The following is an 18,068-nucleotide window of genomic DNA, read 5'->3' as shown; positions in this document are numbered from 1 at the left end:
CGCGTGATTAGGAGCGTGATGTAATCAAAGCTGGCAGGGTGCCAGGATGAAATAAATTGTACTGCCAAGTTCTGTAGGCAAGAGGCAAACCTCACTAACCAAAACGTGCTGTTGACAATTGGTTCTTTACAGTAAGCGAGATGATAACAGGAAAAAAACAAAGCAAGCAGTCCGTGCCACTTCATGATTCCATAAAGCTCGGGATGCCTGGGTGGCTCAGTTGGTTAGGTGGCTGCCTTCGGCCCAGGTCATGATTTCAAGGTCCTGGGATGGAGTCCCGCATTGGGCTCCTTGCTCGACAGGGAGCCTGCTTCTCTTGCTGCCTCTGCCTGCTTGTGTGTACTCTCTCTCTATGTCTGGCAAATAAATAAAATCTTTAAAAAAAAAAAAAAAAGAATAAATCTTTAAAATAAATAAATAAATAAAATAATTCCATAAAGCGCAAAAGGACTGGGAATAAAAGAGAAAACCTGTCCGTCTGGATTGGCGGCATCGATCAGTGTTGTAACACCGTCTGGTGTTAGACCATCCACGGGGCATATGCAACCATGCCACGGATGGGATCGCCGACGAAAGACCTAGGACTGCCTCGCTCGGGCCTTCCGAGGGCATCTGAATCCCTCCTGATTGTAATTCCCCTACAGAACCAGCACGCACAGCACAGAGCCGGCGCTCCGGTCACACGGTGAGGAGTGACACAATACACAAACAGCTACGCTTACCAGCCCTTCTTTTAACATCACAGACGCCTATTCCTGATCTTCTGGGGAGACGCCTCCCATGACCCGCAACGATGGCCAAACCACCGCGACGGGAAGAGGAGAACCAACAAGACAACCGGAGCCGGCAGGCTTCACGGTGACGCAGAAGGAAACCTCTATTATACCGTCTCGTGCGCCGCGGCAAACGACCTGAAGACAAACCGGGTGCCAAGAGGGGAGAGGAGGACAGAGAGAAAGTGGGGAAGCTCTGTGATTTCTACCACGTGGGTGGCGCTGAATTCAGGGGAAGGTCTGCTCACCATCGGGGTCAGAAAGTGTCTCCCGCAGGAACAAGAAAAATGCAGTAACTCACCAATTGCTTGACTTAAATGGACAACAAAACAGGAAGGGCATCTCCTCATCCCTTGTGTGGGGGAAGAGAAGGGGAGAGGTCTCAGCTCAGTCCTGCTCTGCGACAAGGACAATGCAGACCGCTGGTCCCTTCTGTGACCTTTTGAGGACTCCGAGCCTTGGCGCCAACGTGATTCTACAGTCAGGTCTCTGGCTGTGCACTTCAACAATCAAACTGACAGAATGTAGTGACCGTTTGAAAAGAACACTGGAAACAGATACTGAAGCCTCACATCAGTCACGTTCTAGACGCCCCCCTCCCCCGAATTTTGCCACAAGTATTATGAAAGGCTCAACATCCCAGAGGAGGAGGCAGCCAGTTCTGGGCTCCTCTACCAGCAGAAACACGGGCCGTGAGGCATCTCCCTCCCAGAGGCTGCTCTGGAGAAGCGCCTTCTGCAGGGCGGCTTCTCCCACCAGATGACCTGGTGCACGCAGACATCTGAGAGGGCATCAGGGAGACCAGATGACCAGAACAGGACAGGCTGGACCTGCGCTCCCTTGCACACAGGCGAGTGTGTGCGTGGTTAGCTGTAGCTATGGACTGTGTTTCCTTGCAAAAATCATAAACTGCAAACGACAAACAGCAATTCTAGCGCTGGCTGGCGACACGTCCTCCAGCAAGAACTGCTCCCGAAACTGGCTCTCAGACGGAGTGCTGCGCGCTCCGAGCCCGTGGAGGCTCCATGGAGGCTCCGCATGTTCCTCTCCTCCCGACGGGACACGTCACCTTCCCCCTCCAGTGCCGACCACCACGGGGGACCTGCCCAGAGATGCCAAAGGGCATGGGGAAGCAGCTGGGAGAAGGGGTACGGCTTTGGGCAAATCTGGAATTTCTACTTAGGTTTGTTTCTTAAATCAGCAGTGCTAGCTCGCGGTCAGAGCACTGGGGATCCTGAGCAAGACGAAGGCAGCGCAACGCCAGGCCAGGGCTTGCGTAGGGCAAGGAGGCAGGGTGCCTGTGGGTCTGAGACCGCCTCTGTGTCTCCCTTCAGCTCTTCCCTGCTGCTGGGGAGGTGGCTGACAGCTTGGACGTGTCCAGCACATCAAGGGAAAATAACGAACAGAAGGGAGGCTACTCCAGGGTTGCAGAGAACCAGGAATAAGGAGTGGGTGCACCCCACATCCAGCTCCGAAGCAGGACTCCTGGGCTGTAAGCAAGATGCTTGGTGTGGACAGAGGCACAGTCCTGCCAACACAGAGCCACTAACCAGTCACCAGTGAAAACACTCAGTGGAAGGAGGTAGAGTAAGAACCATCTAGTCGCTCTTGACCCAGACACTAAAGTGGGGTGCTGTGCTCAGGACTCTTGGGGTCGGTGTGGTGCCGCCAGCCTCTTCTCAACCACGGCCCCTCAAGAACCTGCAGGACGGAGCTCGTTCTGGCCCCTTGAACTGAAATACTGACTGTGAGAGAAATACACATCTACCGAAATACATCTGCTTTCTAGAAGCTGCCAAATCTCCCTGAAATCTGTAAACCAAAGTCACCTCTGTGACACCTGGTTATCTCAGTAAACAATTACCCGGGTAAACAATGACCTTCCACCAACAAAGAGGCCTTCCCTCTGAAACACACACTGGGCCACGGGTGCCCAGATATTCGGTCAAACGTTACTGTGGGTGCTTTCTGTGAGGGCCTTTCTGGATGAAATCAACATTTAAATTAACGGACCGTGTAAAAGACTATACTTCCCAATGCAGGTGGGCCTCAACCAACCAGTCAAGGCCCGAACAGAACAAAAAGGCCGACTCTCCCTGAAGAAGGGAATTCCTCCCGCCTGCTTACCTTGGAGATGGAACATTGTGTTGTTCGTTTCTCCCCCTGCCTTTGTGACAACACAGTGACAACGCTGGTTCTTCCTGGGTTTTGAGCCTACTGGCTTTCCAACCGGAACATCAGCTTTCCTGGTTCTCTGCCTTCAGGCTCAGAGCAACCACACTGTCAGCTCTTGGGTCTCCAACTTACAGACTGTGGCTCTCAGGACTTGTAGCCTCCATAACTGGTGAGTCAATTCCCTAGAATAAATCTCCGTATATGTGTTTATGTGTGCATACACAAACACCCACGCACACACACACTGGTTCTGTTTCTCTGGGCGCTAATACGACATGCTTTCTCATCAGCTGTCAGCAGAGCAGAAACGGTAACTGAGTCACTGAGAGGCGAGCGTGGTCGACTGATGCCACCGGACAGCCTCACCGGGACTAACCCTACGACAGCTGGGCCCAGTACACAGGGAAATGCCCTAGCCAGTTCCCGCACGGCACGCGGACTGAAAGGCAACTGGTTTCCAAAAGCAAACGGAGGAATGAGTAAGACACGTGAACTCCCCTGCAGCTCGGGGACCTTCTCCCAGACAGATCCACCCTCACCCCCAGAGGCTGCACCCCACAATGCGCCCAGCTCCCCCAACTCAGGTTTAGGGGCCACCCTCAACAATAATAAGCAGAAGAAAGGGACGCGGTGCCCCTGCAGGCCTGGTGCACCCAGGATCCGGGGCTGTGTCCGCAGTCAGCGACGTGCTCAGGGAAGACAGGCTGTTCTGCTGGACATCCACCCAATGGCAGGAAGGCTCAGAGCAGACGCTCTACTTGGGTCCCGTGACTAAATCGAAGAACCTGGAAACTGATTTCTTAAAAATGCCAGTACGCCTTTGAGACGGTAACGTAGGTCGAGAAGCCTGTAGCGAAAGGTCATCTGACTCTGAGAAGTGACAGGAATGTGCGAGCTGTCCAGACTCATCCTCTCTCCACGGGCCTTTGAGCAGAGGGAAGGGGCAGGGAAGGCAGAGACCCGGCTAAGGTGCCTTCTGGGCTGCAACTCCCCCGTCAACGCTTGGTGGTCACAGCAGGGCCCAGCATTTCACTGAAGTGGGGCCTCATCCGCCACCTCCCCCTGCCTCCAGTCACCCAGCACGAGCTCCAGCTCCTGCCTCTGCCTGGAGTCCTGCCCCCACCCAACTCCCAGCTCCCTGCCAGGACTCCAGTCGGGCACCAACGGCATCTACGAAGCCCTCCCTGTCCACCACGTGAGCCATCCCAGACCCTGGTTCAAGCTCGGCAGCCCCTTGGGGCTCCCGCAGCACCCTTCGGGCACTGGTTGACCTCCCCAAAACCCACGTTACTCTCAGTTAGAGCAGCCAGTTTAAGGTCTTGCCTGGTTCCGCTGGTTCTTCCCCCCCCCTCTCCATTAACATACCATGTTCTTTATCAGCTGTGTGTGGGTCGGCCGTCACCCCAGTTAGAGAAAGGTCAGCTCCTAAGCTGTTCACCCTTCTTGTTCACTGAAATATCCTGAGAGCCAAGAACAGCACCTGGCTGATGGACGCAGCTCAGGGGGTGTTTGCTGAATAATAAAAGAGTCAATAATTCCCCTCACCGGGCTACCTGCCTCTTGAGACCAGGGCCGGTCTTATCCCCAGAACCCAGCGTGACAGGCAGAGTAACGGCCCCCAACCCCAAAGAGGTCTTGTGTCCTAATCCCCGGAATCTGAGAATGTTACCTTGCACGAGGAAGGGAACTCTATAGATGTGACTAAGAAGCTTGAGACGGGAAGATTGTCCCAGATTATCCAGGGGGACGTCACGGAATCACAGGGGTCTTATGAGAGGGAGCCCACAGGGTCCGGCCAAGAGCAGATGAGGAAGCAGAGGCCAGAGCGCTGGGGTGTGAGAAAAGCTCGCCCTGCCCTTGCTGGCCCTGAAGATGGAGGGATGAGAACCCGAGTCAAGGGATGCCAGGGGCCTCTAGAAGCTGGAAAATTCGAGAAAGGAGTCCTTCCCAGAAGGAATGCAGCCATTAACACCTTGACTTTAGCTCCCTTTGAAATCCATCTTGGACTTCTGACCTCCAGGATTGTTAGACAAGAAAGTTGTGTGGTTTCGAGCCACCAAGTCTGTGGGAATTTGTTGCAGATGCCCCAGAGGAGGTGCTCGGCCGCCCAGGAGGGAGCACACGGGGAGGGAGGGGGAGTGAGAGTCAGTGGAGCAAATGCTGTGGGCCAGTAAAGAAAATGTTCCTTTTCATCTTGAAAATAAATCTTTAACCATAAGAACAGCAAAGAGGTGCCTAAGTCATGAGCCAGGGCGGTGGCAGTGGTTATGTTAGACTTTTCCTTTAAAACAACTAACTTTGGGGGCGCCTGGGTGGCTCAGTGGGTTGGGCCGCTGCCTTCGGCTCAGGTCATGATCTCGAGGTCCTGGGATCGAGTCCCACATCGGGCTCTCTGCTCAGCAGGGAGCCTGCTTCCTCCTCTCTCTCTCTCTCTCTGCCTGCCTCTCTGCCTACTTGTGATCTCTCTCTGTCAAATAAATACATAAAATAAAAAAACAAACAAACAAACAACTAACTTTGACTCAGAGAGGCTATGGTTTCCCTGTGCTGGTAGGTCTTACACTTCCTCTACTTAAGGCAGTTTTCTTAATCAAAAATAAATTTCCTCGCATACAACCCTAAAGCAAGATAGAACAAAAAGAAAAGAAAGAAACTGATTTATCTCATGAAAACGGTCTGGGCTTCAGAAATACACGATTAATTGCACTCAAAGCTCTCGTGTTTGTGAGGGCCAGCTGGGGCACGGCCTACAAGGACTCGCCTTCCCTAACACTCCAAAATGCCCCATCCCCAGAAATCCACTTCTAATGCTGACACTTGAAGAAAGTGACGTGATGGAAAATCATTGAGAACATGGTTCTGTGTCCAACTGAAAATTCAGCAGCCTGAATTATGGCACAAGGTTTTTCTGTGTCTCATTTAAAAACAGGAAGAAAGCAACCTAAGGAACCATTTTTCCCATAATGCTTGACACATAATTTCACTTATTTTTAATTTAATTTTTTTTTTTCAGTATGCCAAGAACCATTTTTTTCTCAGCTCTTTGATTCCTACACCACCGCCCTGCCCCCCAGGCCCAGCATTAGTATCATCCTGGAAACTGAAAACCTAAAAAGACTAGAAAACTAATCACTTTCAACAATCACTGATAAATTTTCATACAAAAAAAAAGATCCTTTTCAATTAACATTAATACATCTGGAAGAAATAAAATTATGAACAGAGCATATAACTGTTGTTTTACATGGGAAAGAAATCTTAAAATTTTAAACATCCAGAATCCGTATGAGTGGATTCTGGATGTTTAAAATTTTAAGGTTTCTCATACACACCTAGAATTTGTTTTTAGCCCCCATGGAAGTATGTATAAAACTGGAAGGTTTCAGAAGATCTCAAAATAGACTATCCAATAGTAATATGAAAAACTTCTTTTGTATAATACATACTATGTGTTTTATGAAACGGGTCCTTCCTTGCTTTTTTCTTTCCAGTACCGTCTTATGGGACATAATGAGAGAATCCACACAGGAAGGCCACAGCACACTCCATCCTAGTAACAAAACGTCTCCAGAGCAACTAGCACGTGAGCTATTCTGGCTGGAAGAGGACAAAATCCCCAGCACCCGGTGCCCTCACACAGTGAAGGAAGAGCACCACTCGAGGCCAACAGGTACCCCAGAGTTCACACTCAAGGGGCTCAAGCACCCTCATTAAGTAGACATAATCCCTCTACTGAAAAATTCCTAAGCCAGAGTCTAATTAGAGGGATAAAAAAAATCAAAACTAAAAACGAATTTCTCTAATAAAAAGTTATCACGGGGTGTCTGGGGGGCTCAGTCGGTTAAGTGTCTGCCTTCAGCTCAGGTCATGATCTCAGGGTCCTGGGATCGAGCCCCGCATCGGGCTCCCTGCTTGGTGGGAGTCTGTTTCTCCCTCTCCCTGCCCTCTCTTCTGCCTGCCGCTACCTTCTGCTTGTGCCCACTCTCTCTCTCTCTCAAATAAATAAAATTTTAAAACAAAATAAAACAAAACCAAACAAAAAACCTACTTGTCTTTACATTTAAACGACGGGACAACTGAACTCGGAGGCATTCTTTCCCACAATGCAACCCCGTTGCCGAAGGAGTGGGTGTTTGCTGTCCGCCTGCCCCTGGTCCCTCCGCCCATCCCCCATCCAGCAGGTCCCAGCAGCCCCAGGGAGCCCGGTGCTGGGCCAGGCACACGGATGATGACAAGGACACCGCTCTCGGCAACACGCCCGAACACAGTTGCTCTAGACTGTGTTAACACCAAGACTCCCCCTTGTCCTGTGTTTTCAATAAAACACAAGATTCTCTCAAGAATCCCACCGTTTTCTGTTACCTCACGCACACGGCACCAGTTTACGCTGGTCGGACTGGATGCTTCTCTGCCTCATCCCGTGTGGTGCTGTCAGCCTAACGCCTCAAAGCACACTGAAGCTGAATCCCAAGCCGGCAACCTCACGTGTCACCGCACCATCTGTGATGCTCAATAAATCACGGCCCTGAGCAGCGGCATATCACAGGAGCTGGCACCTTCCTGCAAGTCTCGAAAGGTTTTGGCAGGTACGAAATACGCAAAAAATTCTCCTGACACCAGTCCAATCACACCCTTCCTGACGTGTCGGGTCCGGCTCAGGACTCATCAGGTCACAGCACAGAGAAGCTGTTTCAGAAGAGATTTAGTAAGACGAGGCGAAGACCGCAGCCTAGTAACTACAAAGGGAAGCACATGTAGGAGTCTGTTCCCAACCAACGGGCAGAGGCCACTGCAGACCAAGACACCACGTCCCACGGTGGCACTGCTACCCAGACTCTCCTCGAGACAAACCACAGTAACGGAGGAGCGTTTCTGGGACACGCGGTCCCAACATTCATCTAGACATGCTGAGTCCTGTCCGTGGATCATGAAGTCCAGAGTTGAACCAGAATGCACTAATTCCCGAGACAATTACTTAGCCTGATTTCAGGCTTTGCATCGTGTTGTGGGTACACCTGGGGTGGACAGTTGCACAGACAGCCTGGGAAGTCTACTTCTGACTCATCAAAGGGATGCCGCCGGGGACACAGCATTCAGGGGTCCTCATGGGAGAGACATATTAAGACATACCTTTCATTATTGGTGCCAAGAAAACCGACTCCCTTTGCAAAGTTCACAGTTCCACATTTCCTGGTTTATGGTTATAAAATTCCGTACCACTGTGGAGTCAAACTGGCACGCCTCCCGTAAGACACACCTCTGTGCAAACGTGAGCCATCTGCCCCCAACAACCGTAGCTGCCCCTGATATATGTACATATATTACAGATAAAATATCATTTCATATTATAAAATGTCCCCCAAGCCCAGTCTGGGACCCGTAGCCCCTCCCTGTCTTCCTGTCCTCCACTGTACCTGGTCACCACTGGAGAGCCCCTGTGCCTCACTTGTTCGTTTCTGTTTTACCTTTTTCCCCACTAGACAGTGACCACGGTGATGGTTCTCTCCTGGAACCCCAGAAACACTGCTGGCCGGAGTGGGCACTTACTAAGTACTTCCTGAATGAATGATTCTAAGAACAGGCAGCTGTAAAACTCTACAGTCTGCACTTCAGCTCTCTCCGTGAACTTGAACTCTGCCCACGTCTGATGTCTTCACTGTTGTTGTTGGGTTTTTTTTTTTTTTAAGTATTTATGGAAGCCAGGCCAAAGCTTTTGTAAAATGAAGCAAGAGATAGTAGAGAGAGGTACAGACAGAGACAGAGACAGAGACAGCTGGTGAAGTCTCTGAGGGTAGAAGAGGAGGAAATGAGCCAAAGAGTTTAACTATCAATTAAGTCGAGTAACCTTTATTCAAAAACTCATCATTTTCTTCCCATCCACTCAGGCATCGACCAGGTGATGTGGTGCAAATCACGAGGTCAATCCACGGAGAAGCCCTCCCAGCTTCTCCGGCTGCTTCCACAGTTCCCAGCCAAGGGCTGCTTTGCACGACAGATGTGTCCAAGTGTGTCCACATCTGCTCACTTTCACAATGGGATTCTTTGAAGGGAAATGAATGAAAGGCTTCCAGAATTTTAAAAAATCTATTGTATCTTTCCCCTAAAATATACCTCCACTTGTGGAACTGCTAAAGACACACACACATGATAATCAGAGGCAGAGGAAGAAAATGCATGCCTAAGCCAACCTCTTTCCCAATCCCACCTCAGGGAAATTCAGCCTTGATAACCTCCAGGGCAGGAGAGAGAGGGGGTATGTGGCAGTGTGGAGAAAGGATATTTAAGGTGCTGGGAGGGCCCTTACCTGTTTCACGACTGTCACCGTCCCTGGAGCCATGGCGACCACAGAGGCCACAGCAGTGGCATCATGGGCCTCGGTGCCCAGCTCTATGATTTGCTGGAGGATGTTCATGGCCGTGGGGTCAAGGCGGTCACCTTACAAGGAAGAAGCAAACGGGACACCAGTAAGCCCACAGGGGTTGAGGGGCACTGAGTGCAACACCAGACCTTACTAGAGGCCACTGTGGGGTGTCGCCCACCCTGGGGCGGGGGGAGCACAGATTCTCCACGATCACTCATTCCAACAGCAGAATAATTTGCATGGCACTTTTTGGCTTTAAAGCAGTTTTTATATGAACATCTCCAAAGCCCAAATGATCCTATAAGGAGATGACATTGTTATATCACCCCCATTTCACAGACTGGTCACCTCTGCACAAAAAAGACAGGAGACTTGCCTGGAACCAGTTTTGGCACAAAGCTGGAGCTCAGACCCCAGTGTTCTGAATCCAAACTTGATGACCCAGGACTGCTTCTCAGGACAGAAGCCCTGAGAAGTACCAACAGACACACTAACCTGCAAAGTTAATGTCCTGTAAGCACAGGCCTGGGAGGTGGCCAATGACAGCAGGCCCCATAAATTACACAAGCTATGGACTAAACATCCGAGGATGTCTCAATTATTAGAACCAGGGCAACTCAGAACTCCAAACCAATTGAAGCTCGGGGTTCCATTTTAATCATCTCAAACGATTAGAATCCACAGCCCCAGGCCAGCTACGGAGCCTGCCCTGCCGGGCCGCACCATCTGCCTGACCATCTGCGACTCTCCGGAACACGGCCGTCAGACCCTGGTCATTAATTTACTGAAAGGGAAACTCCTGCGTGATCTCTGTGTTAGCATAATATCACCAAGCCTCTGTCAATGTTTGCGTCCTTATGGACCGGCTTTCCACGGGCCACATTCCAACCGAGTCACTCAGGAGGAGACGGAGAAGGGGGCGTGATGTGTTCTACGGAGCAGGGAGCGTGTGGCATGAGGGTCAGTAGAGGACGGTGTGAGTGCCCTGCATACCCTCCGGACCACTCTGGCACTGCCCCCCCCCCGCACACGCACACGTGCCCTCTCTCTCTCTCTACTTAAGGGACATACATCCATCGTGCCTTGCAGCCAACCACTCTGAACATCTGAAGACTAAACAAAACCTTTACCTTAAAAACATACTGAGCTGAGCAAGGTTTGATTCCTCCTGCACTGACCCCCCCGGGGGCCATTTCTCAAGCCTGTCATCAGGCGCGTGGCTCCCAGTGGGAATACAGAGATCTGCCTGCACCCAACACTCTCTCTCCTCCTCCTTCCAGGACTCAGGAGACAGATTTGTAAGCAAATTATTACCCACCAGGTTGGTCCCGTCTCAGGAGGCCATCAGCAGAACGCTGCAGAGAAGTCAGCAATTAGGGGAACGCTGCAGAAAAGTCAGCTGAGTCCCCGGCAGGTGACATGCGACCTGAACGCTGAAGGTACAGGTGAGGGGGCCAGGAAAAGCGTGTGGGGAAAGGAACAGACCGTGTCCAGAGATCACACCCACAGTGCAGGTTTTGTGGAGTCCGCAGGGGAGAGCAACCTCAGAGGCGGGGTGAGAAGGGATGCGGCGCGGGGAGCCAGGACCCAGAGCGGGCAGGCCTGGCTCGATGTGCTGCAAAGCCTGAGCCTCCCCCAAAAGCCAGGAAGAGACGCGGAGGAGGCTTCAGAGGGCATGTGTGTGCGCGTGGGGGATGAAGGCGCAGCGCCTGAGCGGTCGCTGAAGCCACACACACGAAGGAAGGAAGCAGAGACTCAGACAGGGCCTCTCTCTGGGTGCCCCACTGAACAGCCCAGGCCGAGCCACTCCCCGCGCACCACCTGCCGCTCTAACCAGCCGCACCCGGGAAGGGCTGGCTCGCTCACTGGACTGTGGAGCCCCTTGAGCTCCGCAGTCCAGTGAGCCCAGACCTAAAGTCATCGGCCGAAAGGACAGTTTTGCTCAGAGGGCTGACGACCTGGGCTCTAGGGCTTTAAGAACAGGGCCACACTGGCGATTTCCTACCCCTCCACCACCTAATGCCTTCCTCTGCATGCACATCAGACTGTGGTCATGCAAGAACTGGGGCTCCTTCCACGTGCTGAAAAGGACTAAGAAAACACTTCTCAGTGTAAGACCCAAATCACCGCTCGGCTGGCACAGTGGTCTGATTTTAAAATTGACCGAACATTTGAAAACGACATAAAAATCCTGCGTTGGGGCTTTTCAGAAGATTGGGACGCAGGCCGTGCAGGGCTCAAGGCTCCGCAGGGCGGGCCTGGGCCACCGCTGTCCGTGGAGCAGAGACAAGCCCCCTCCAGAAGAAAGGCCCAGAAGCCAGGGACAGCGACGGACACCCAGGGCACGGGACCAGCTCCGGCACTCAGCCGAGCCCTTCCGGCAAAGCGTCTTCCGCCCCCACGGAGAGCGGTAAGCCCCTGCTCAGAGCACGTGCGGAGAGCGGGCCACATGCGACAGAGCTCCGCGTCTACCAAGCCTCCTCTCGGCTCCCGTCAGGGGACTGAGGCCTCTGAGCCTGAGTGTGGGACCTTCGGCGAACAAATACTGGGGTGGCCACACCGGCGGAGCCCACGCGGGGACAGCACGCATTCACACGTTCATTCCTTCCGCACGCTCACGAGGAACCGGCTCGGAGGTGGCCGGAAGGTGTCCCCCCTCACCGCTCTCCGAAGTGTATCTCAGGTCCTGGAGCGCGGCCACGGCTGCCTGCGTGCCCTGAACGTCCTCTTCGGCTTCCGTGATGTGCACGTACTGGGTGGAGGGCTCCTCGGGGGTTTCTGTGGCTGGCTAAACAAAAACACACCATCTGAGTGACCTTCTAGAAGACCACCCGTTACCGCAAGTGCCAGGATAACGCATGGAGACAGACAATCGCACGCGAGCAACCCTCTGCAGCAGCTTGTTTACCTGGCATCCCTCAGACATCAGCTGCTCCCGTAAAAACACGCTTTCCCAAATGGAAACTACTTTTTGCAAATACTGAGACGTTTAGCAAGCTTCCTGCCACATTCCTCCCTTAGGGACCAGAGTGTACGGTCCGTAATTAGGGATTAGACACGCACAGAGATTCCTGCATGTGCTCTTCTAATGGCTGCCGTCCCCTCCCGCTGCTGCCCGCGCTGTCCTCATGGGCCCCAGGGCTGGGGCTGCTTGGAGGGAGCCCACGGCACAGCTGCAGGTAGAGGGAGAGGGGTGGGCGACTCCATCGCCCGTGTCAAGTTCGTGGCACACGTCCCGCATGGAGTAAGAGCTCAGTCAACCTTGGCTACTCCAGCCCTTCTCATTTTTAGACAAAAGAGATGATAAACAAAGGACCACAGGAAACCTATCTGCAAAATCAGGAGCTGTGAAGGGAGGAAGGGCTGAAGCGACATTCTCGGGTGCCTCGTACCACAGGAGAAAAGAGGTGGGACAGAACTCAGCATGTCGCGGAAGACCAGCATGGATACTGCCCTCTTTCCGGAAGGGACAGGGAGTTGCGGGGGACTAGAGGCAGGAAACAGGAACATCACCAATAAAGAATAGGAAGGAGGACTTGACACAAAATTTACAGATGCCGAAGAGATGCCCTGAAGTACCTATCGGTAATGGACACAGTTCCGAACACCACGTATTTCTTCTCTTACAGCCAAGGGGCCAAGCGCCTTTCAAGATTCCCAGCCTGACACATAGTAGACACCCAATAAAAAGGTGATGAATGCATACATGAACAACAAACCCTACTTCCTTGTAAGTACCATGAAGCCACAAATTGCTCAATACTGACTGGGCCCCAGGAATGTGAGCCTCTGAGAAGCGGCACACACAGAATGGCTTCTTTCCCGAGGGGGGACTCTGTAATGGTCACATGTAGGAAGGATGGGCTGCGCAAGGCATTCTGGGGAGCCTGATGACAGTCCAAACTGCTGGAGGAGGCAGTCTGTCTGTCCCCCACAGGTGACCAAGCGCCTGAGCTCGGCTGCTCGGCTGTCTCGCTTCTGGAGTGGAGTACATGGCTTTGTGAGTACTGCTTCCACTCGGTTCGAAGCTCTCCTCCTCAACGCGCTGGGATCCGCAGGAAGCGAGGCCTTTAGAGCAGAGGGTGCGTCACACACACTTACGAAAGCACCGAATGACCGAGAGACGCGGGGTGTTAGGTCAAGAGCCGGCACTGCAATGTCTGTTTGTTAATAGAGAGCGAACCCTTGCAGTATGAACTTGGACACCAGAGGACTGTGCGCTTTCCCTTAGATGAGGAGGTGACACTGATGTCACCTTCACCACCACCAATAATCACAGCTGCTGCCAGACGCTGGGGGTCCTGGGAGTCTACCAGGGACTGGCTATGGACCTCGGCAATTTGATATCCTGTCTTGTGGGTATTATTAGCCTCACCGTATGGGTCAGAGGACGGAGAACACAGAGGTCAAAGAGGTAATGGCTCCCAGTCAAGCCATTCATACAGGACAGCACCAGGATTCAGTCTGTCAAACTCAAATGCGTGTACTTCCTACATTTTCTTATAGAAAATTTCCAGCACACACAACAGAGGGATGATCCCTCCATGTACACATCACCCACCTTGAGTATCAATTTGTGACCAGCCTTATTTCCCCTCTGCCCCCCAACACACTCCACGCCCTGCCCTTGGAATACTGTGAAGCAAATGCAAAAGTCATAGCATCTTCTCTTTATTTTAGAAGGTATCTCCGAGAGATAAAGCCCTCTCAAAACGCAAGCACAACAACACCGTGACATCAAACACAGAACAGTAAGTCCTTCACGTGACCACCCACCGGGCCATGTCCTTGTCCCTCCAGTATCTTGTTTCCCATTAACTGACCCTTCAAATCAAATTGAAGTCATTGAACCCAGGTATTAGCACTGACTGACATGTCTCATAAGACTTCTATTTGCAGGTTCTGATCTGACTCTGACCTCCCCCAACCCGACTTATAGTTCTTGGTCAGCAGAGTTTCCAACGGTCTGAACGTGGTTGACGGCACCGCTATGAACCACTGACTGTCCACTGCGTCTCCTGCAAGTTGGTAGATGTAATCAGATACCGGTTCCCTTTTCGGCAAGAACGCTTCAGTTATATGGTCTACTCTAACAGGAGACACAGGATGTCTGGGTGTCTTCCTTATTTCTCTGCCATCAGCTTAAGGGGTGGCCACTGCTGGATCCGTGACACCATGGGGGGCTTGCAAATGGCCATACTGTCGATCTCCATTCGTTAGCTGGAAAATGTCTATAAACAGAAGCTTCTCCTCACTGAATATTTGGTTATACTGAGGTACAGTTTGTTTTCAGGAAAGGTACTATTTGACTCTTGGCCTTTTTTTACCAAACAGAATTGATGCCCTAATACCCTACAAAGGTGGCTGAATTTCCACCCCCAACCAGTGTCAGCAGAAACCCACGGACTAAAATATTCCTGCTGTGAAATAAGTCAAGCGGAGAAAGACAACTATCATATGATCTCCCTGATATGAGGAAGTGGTGATGCAACATGGGGGCTTAAGTGGGTAGGAGAAGAATCCATGAAACAAGATGGGATAGGGAGGGAGACAAACCATAAGTGACTCTTAATCTCACGAAACAAACTGTGGGTTGCTGGGGGGAGGGGTGTTGGGAGAAGGGGGGTAGGGTTATGGACATTGGGGAGGGTATGTGCTTTTGGGTAAATTGGAAGGGGAGGTGAACCATGAGAGACTATGGACTCTGAAAAACAATCTGAGGGGTTTGAAGTGTCGGGGGGGTGGGAGGTTGGGGTACCAGGGGGTGGGTATTATAGAGGGCACGGCTTGCATGGAGCACTGGGTGTGGTAAAAAAATAATGAATACTATTTTTCTGAAAATAAATAAATTGGAGAAAAAAAAATAAATAAAATAAAATATTCCTGCTGTGCTTCACTGCGCTTACTGAACCGAGCAACAGCCTTGGGGGTACACCTCAGAGCCCCTCCCCACCAGCCCCGCCAGCCCCACAACAACCGACGACAGTCCGGGTCTCTGCAGTTCTTCCTGCCCTTAGCTCACACCCCACTCCGGAGGGGCAAACTCCGATCTTCAGGTCTGTGGGAACAGTCCCTCTGCGTAGCTCGGCCAGTTAATACAGATACACAGTTAGTACCACTTATTTCGCTCTCCCCTCAATTTTCAGGGCTTGCATTTTTTAAACTTTAGTGTTTTTTTAGTATCCTAGGAAGTATATGTGTGGTTTCAGAATCAAATCTGCACAACCACTAAGAGATCCCGGCTTGTCTCTTTATCCCCCCATCTTGGCGCGGCGCCCCCCTCTCCTCATGAAACCCTCCGGTCTTTTGTAGGACTATGTTATTTTGAAATATTTTTCGAATTACAGCACAGTTGCACAGATAAAACCGAGAGCTCCTATACATCCTTCACCCAACCTCCCCTCACGGTAACCTCTGATGCGACCGGGGCATGATTATCAAAGCCCAGCACTAACGCTGGAACCACTGACGTGACCCAGATTTAACAGCTTTCTCCCCAGTGTCCCTTTACTGTTCCAGGACCCAGGGCTGGATCCAGGGACTCCGTCGCCATGGTCTCCTCCCACCAGGGACAGCTCCTCTGGCTTTCCTGGCCTTTTGTGAGTGTGACACTCTCAGGACTCCTGGTCAGGTATCTAAGCACACACCCTTCACATACATCTGACGGAGCAGACGGAGGACGAGGCCTTTCTGAAGAACACCATGGGGGGAGGAGCGTGCCCCTCTCCTCATCACGGCAGGCGGCACACGGCGGCACCATGACGTATGACCAGGGACGCTCACCTCTGGCTGTACAGTTAGCGTGGGTCGGCCCGATGCCTCTCCCACAGTGATTACTTCCCCTCTGTGATCCAGTGAGGATCTGCAGGGAGAGATTTTGAGCTATGTAAATATTCTGTTTGTCCTTACAGTCTAATTTCAGCGCCCACTGATGGATTTGCCTGCAGCCATGATCACTATGGTGCTTGAATGCGAATTCTCTATTTCCCTCATTCTTCCCACGCATAACCCCTCAGCATTCTTCTGTGCGCAAGATCTGTTCCTTCCCCACCACTCATCCTAGTACAGAGTCACTGATACTTATTTTATTCTTTGAGTTGTAGGACAACACTATCATGGTTGGTGTTTTTATTTTTTAAAGATTTTATATATTTATTGGAGAGAACGCGCACACAAGCAGGCGGAGGAGCAGAGGGAGGAGAAGCAGCCTCCCCGCTGAACAGGGAGCCCTACTCAAGGCTCGAACCCAGGACCCTGCAATCATGACCTGAACCCAAGGCAGATGCTTAACCAACGGAGCCACCCAAGCATGCCGATCATTCTTTATTTAGGTATTTAAATTGTTCCGGGTCTGGCCATTAGGAACTTTTTGGGTTGTCTCTTGTGTCCTTTTGATACACCTCCATCTTTCGGGGTGTTGTTGGGGCTGAAGCATGTTGTTACTTTCTAGGACTATAAAAATACCATAGAATCATCTTACAAACTTTCTGCCAGAGCCCTGGAATTAATTAATCACTTTCCAAAGGACCCCAGAGTTCCTTTTACCGGAGAATCCTATTAGAGACCGAGATCTGGGGAACAGGTGTGCTCACAGCCACTGAGAGTCACTGCTTCTGGGCTCTCAGCACAAAAGGCTGAGAAACACAGGTACACAGACTGTCTACAGGCACATGTCTGGACTTAGCACACAAGCAATCGTTCCTCTATGTAAAACCATAATACATAATCGGGCTGTGATAAACAGCATAGTGCAGGCACCTTTCTCTCGTTCTGTGAGTGTTACTTTAGGGTACTTTTCTAGCAATAGGACTGTTTAGTTAACGGATGAAGAAGTGCACCAGTAATTTTACTAGATGCTGCTAAATGCCCCCTCATAGTGGTAGTAACATTCTGAATTTCTACCCGCAGTGCATGCGAGTGCGTTTTCCCCTCAGCCTCTCCGACAGACAGGACGTCCGATTCTGGATTCTAATAGGTAAGAAGTTCTCTCTCTCTCTAGTTTCCATCAACATGTGCTACGTGTCAGGCTGATCATGTCTTCAGATATTCAAAGTCACCTGCATTTCTCTTCTAGGAACCTTTCTGATCTCTTGCCCATTTTCCTATGGGGATGTTGATCACTACCTTTTACAAGACTTCCGTAATGTCAAGATACTCATCCTTCTTCTACCGTAGGACCACAGGTATTGTGCTGTCATTTGTCTCTTGAGCTTGTTTATGAGCTCTTTTCCACAAGACTTTTTAAAATTTTTTCTTGTGGTCAGTTGTTCTCAATCTTTCTCCTTCCTGAATCTGCATTCTGAGTCATAGAGTTAGACAAGCTCTCCACACTCTGATTTTAGAAATGAATTCGTTCACTAGGGCTTTTCTTCTGGTATTCCCAAAATGTCACTGTTTTTACATTTAAATCTCTGATCTTTTCGCTCTTGCCTCTCTACACACACAAGCTGCTCATTATTTTATGTTTGTTTCAACCCGTTGCTTATCATGCTAGTAGTTTTTCATTCCTTCTGCTGCATTTGCCAAGAATAGAATCCTGCCATCTTCACACTGATACCTTATTTCTTCCCTTCCAATTCTTTTTTTATTTTTCAAGATTTTATTTATTTGTTGGACAGAGGGAGAGAGAGAGCACAAGCAGGTAGAGCAGCAGAGGAAGAGGGGACGCAGAGAGCCCGATGCGGGGCTCGATCCCAGGGCCCTGTGATCATGACCTGAGTTGAAGGCAGTCGCTTCACTGACTGAGCCACTCAGGGGCC

At 51.1% G+C, this 18,068-nt stretch overlaps 1 protein-coding gene across 3 annotated transcripts in view; it reads right to left on the bottom strand.

Annotated features, from left to right (window-relative positions):
• Positions 1–18,068, bottom strand: part of ZFAT (zinc finger and AT-hook domain containing) — a 191,409-nt gene that overhangs the window by 15,466 nt on the left and 157,875 nt on the right. For all 3 annotated transcript variants that reach the window (XM_044244906.1, XM_044244907.1, XM_044244908.1), the window contains 2 exons: positions 11,971–12,097; positions 9,253–9,383 (listed from right to left, as the gene is read on the bottom strand). In XM_044244906.1, coding sequence (XP_044100841.1) covers positions 9,253–9,383; positions 11,971–12,097 — 258 coding nt within the window. The remainder of the gene's footprint in view (positions 1–9,252; positions 9,384–11,970; positions 12,098–18,068) is intronic.

Source organism: Neovison vison, chromosome 4 (genome assembly GCF_020171115.1).
Source record: "Neovison vison isolate M4711 chromosome 4, ASM_NN_V1, whole genome shotgun sequence".
Lineage (NCBI taxonomy): Eukaryota > Metazoa > Chordata > Mammalia > Carnivora > Mustelidae > Neogale > Neogale vison.
The sequence above is the reverse complement of the archived record's forward strand: the minus strand, read 5'-3'. Positions and strand labels throughout refer to the sequence as shown.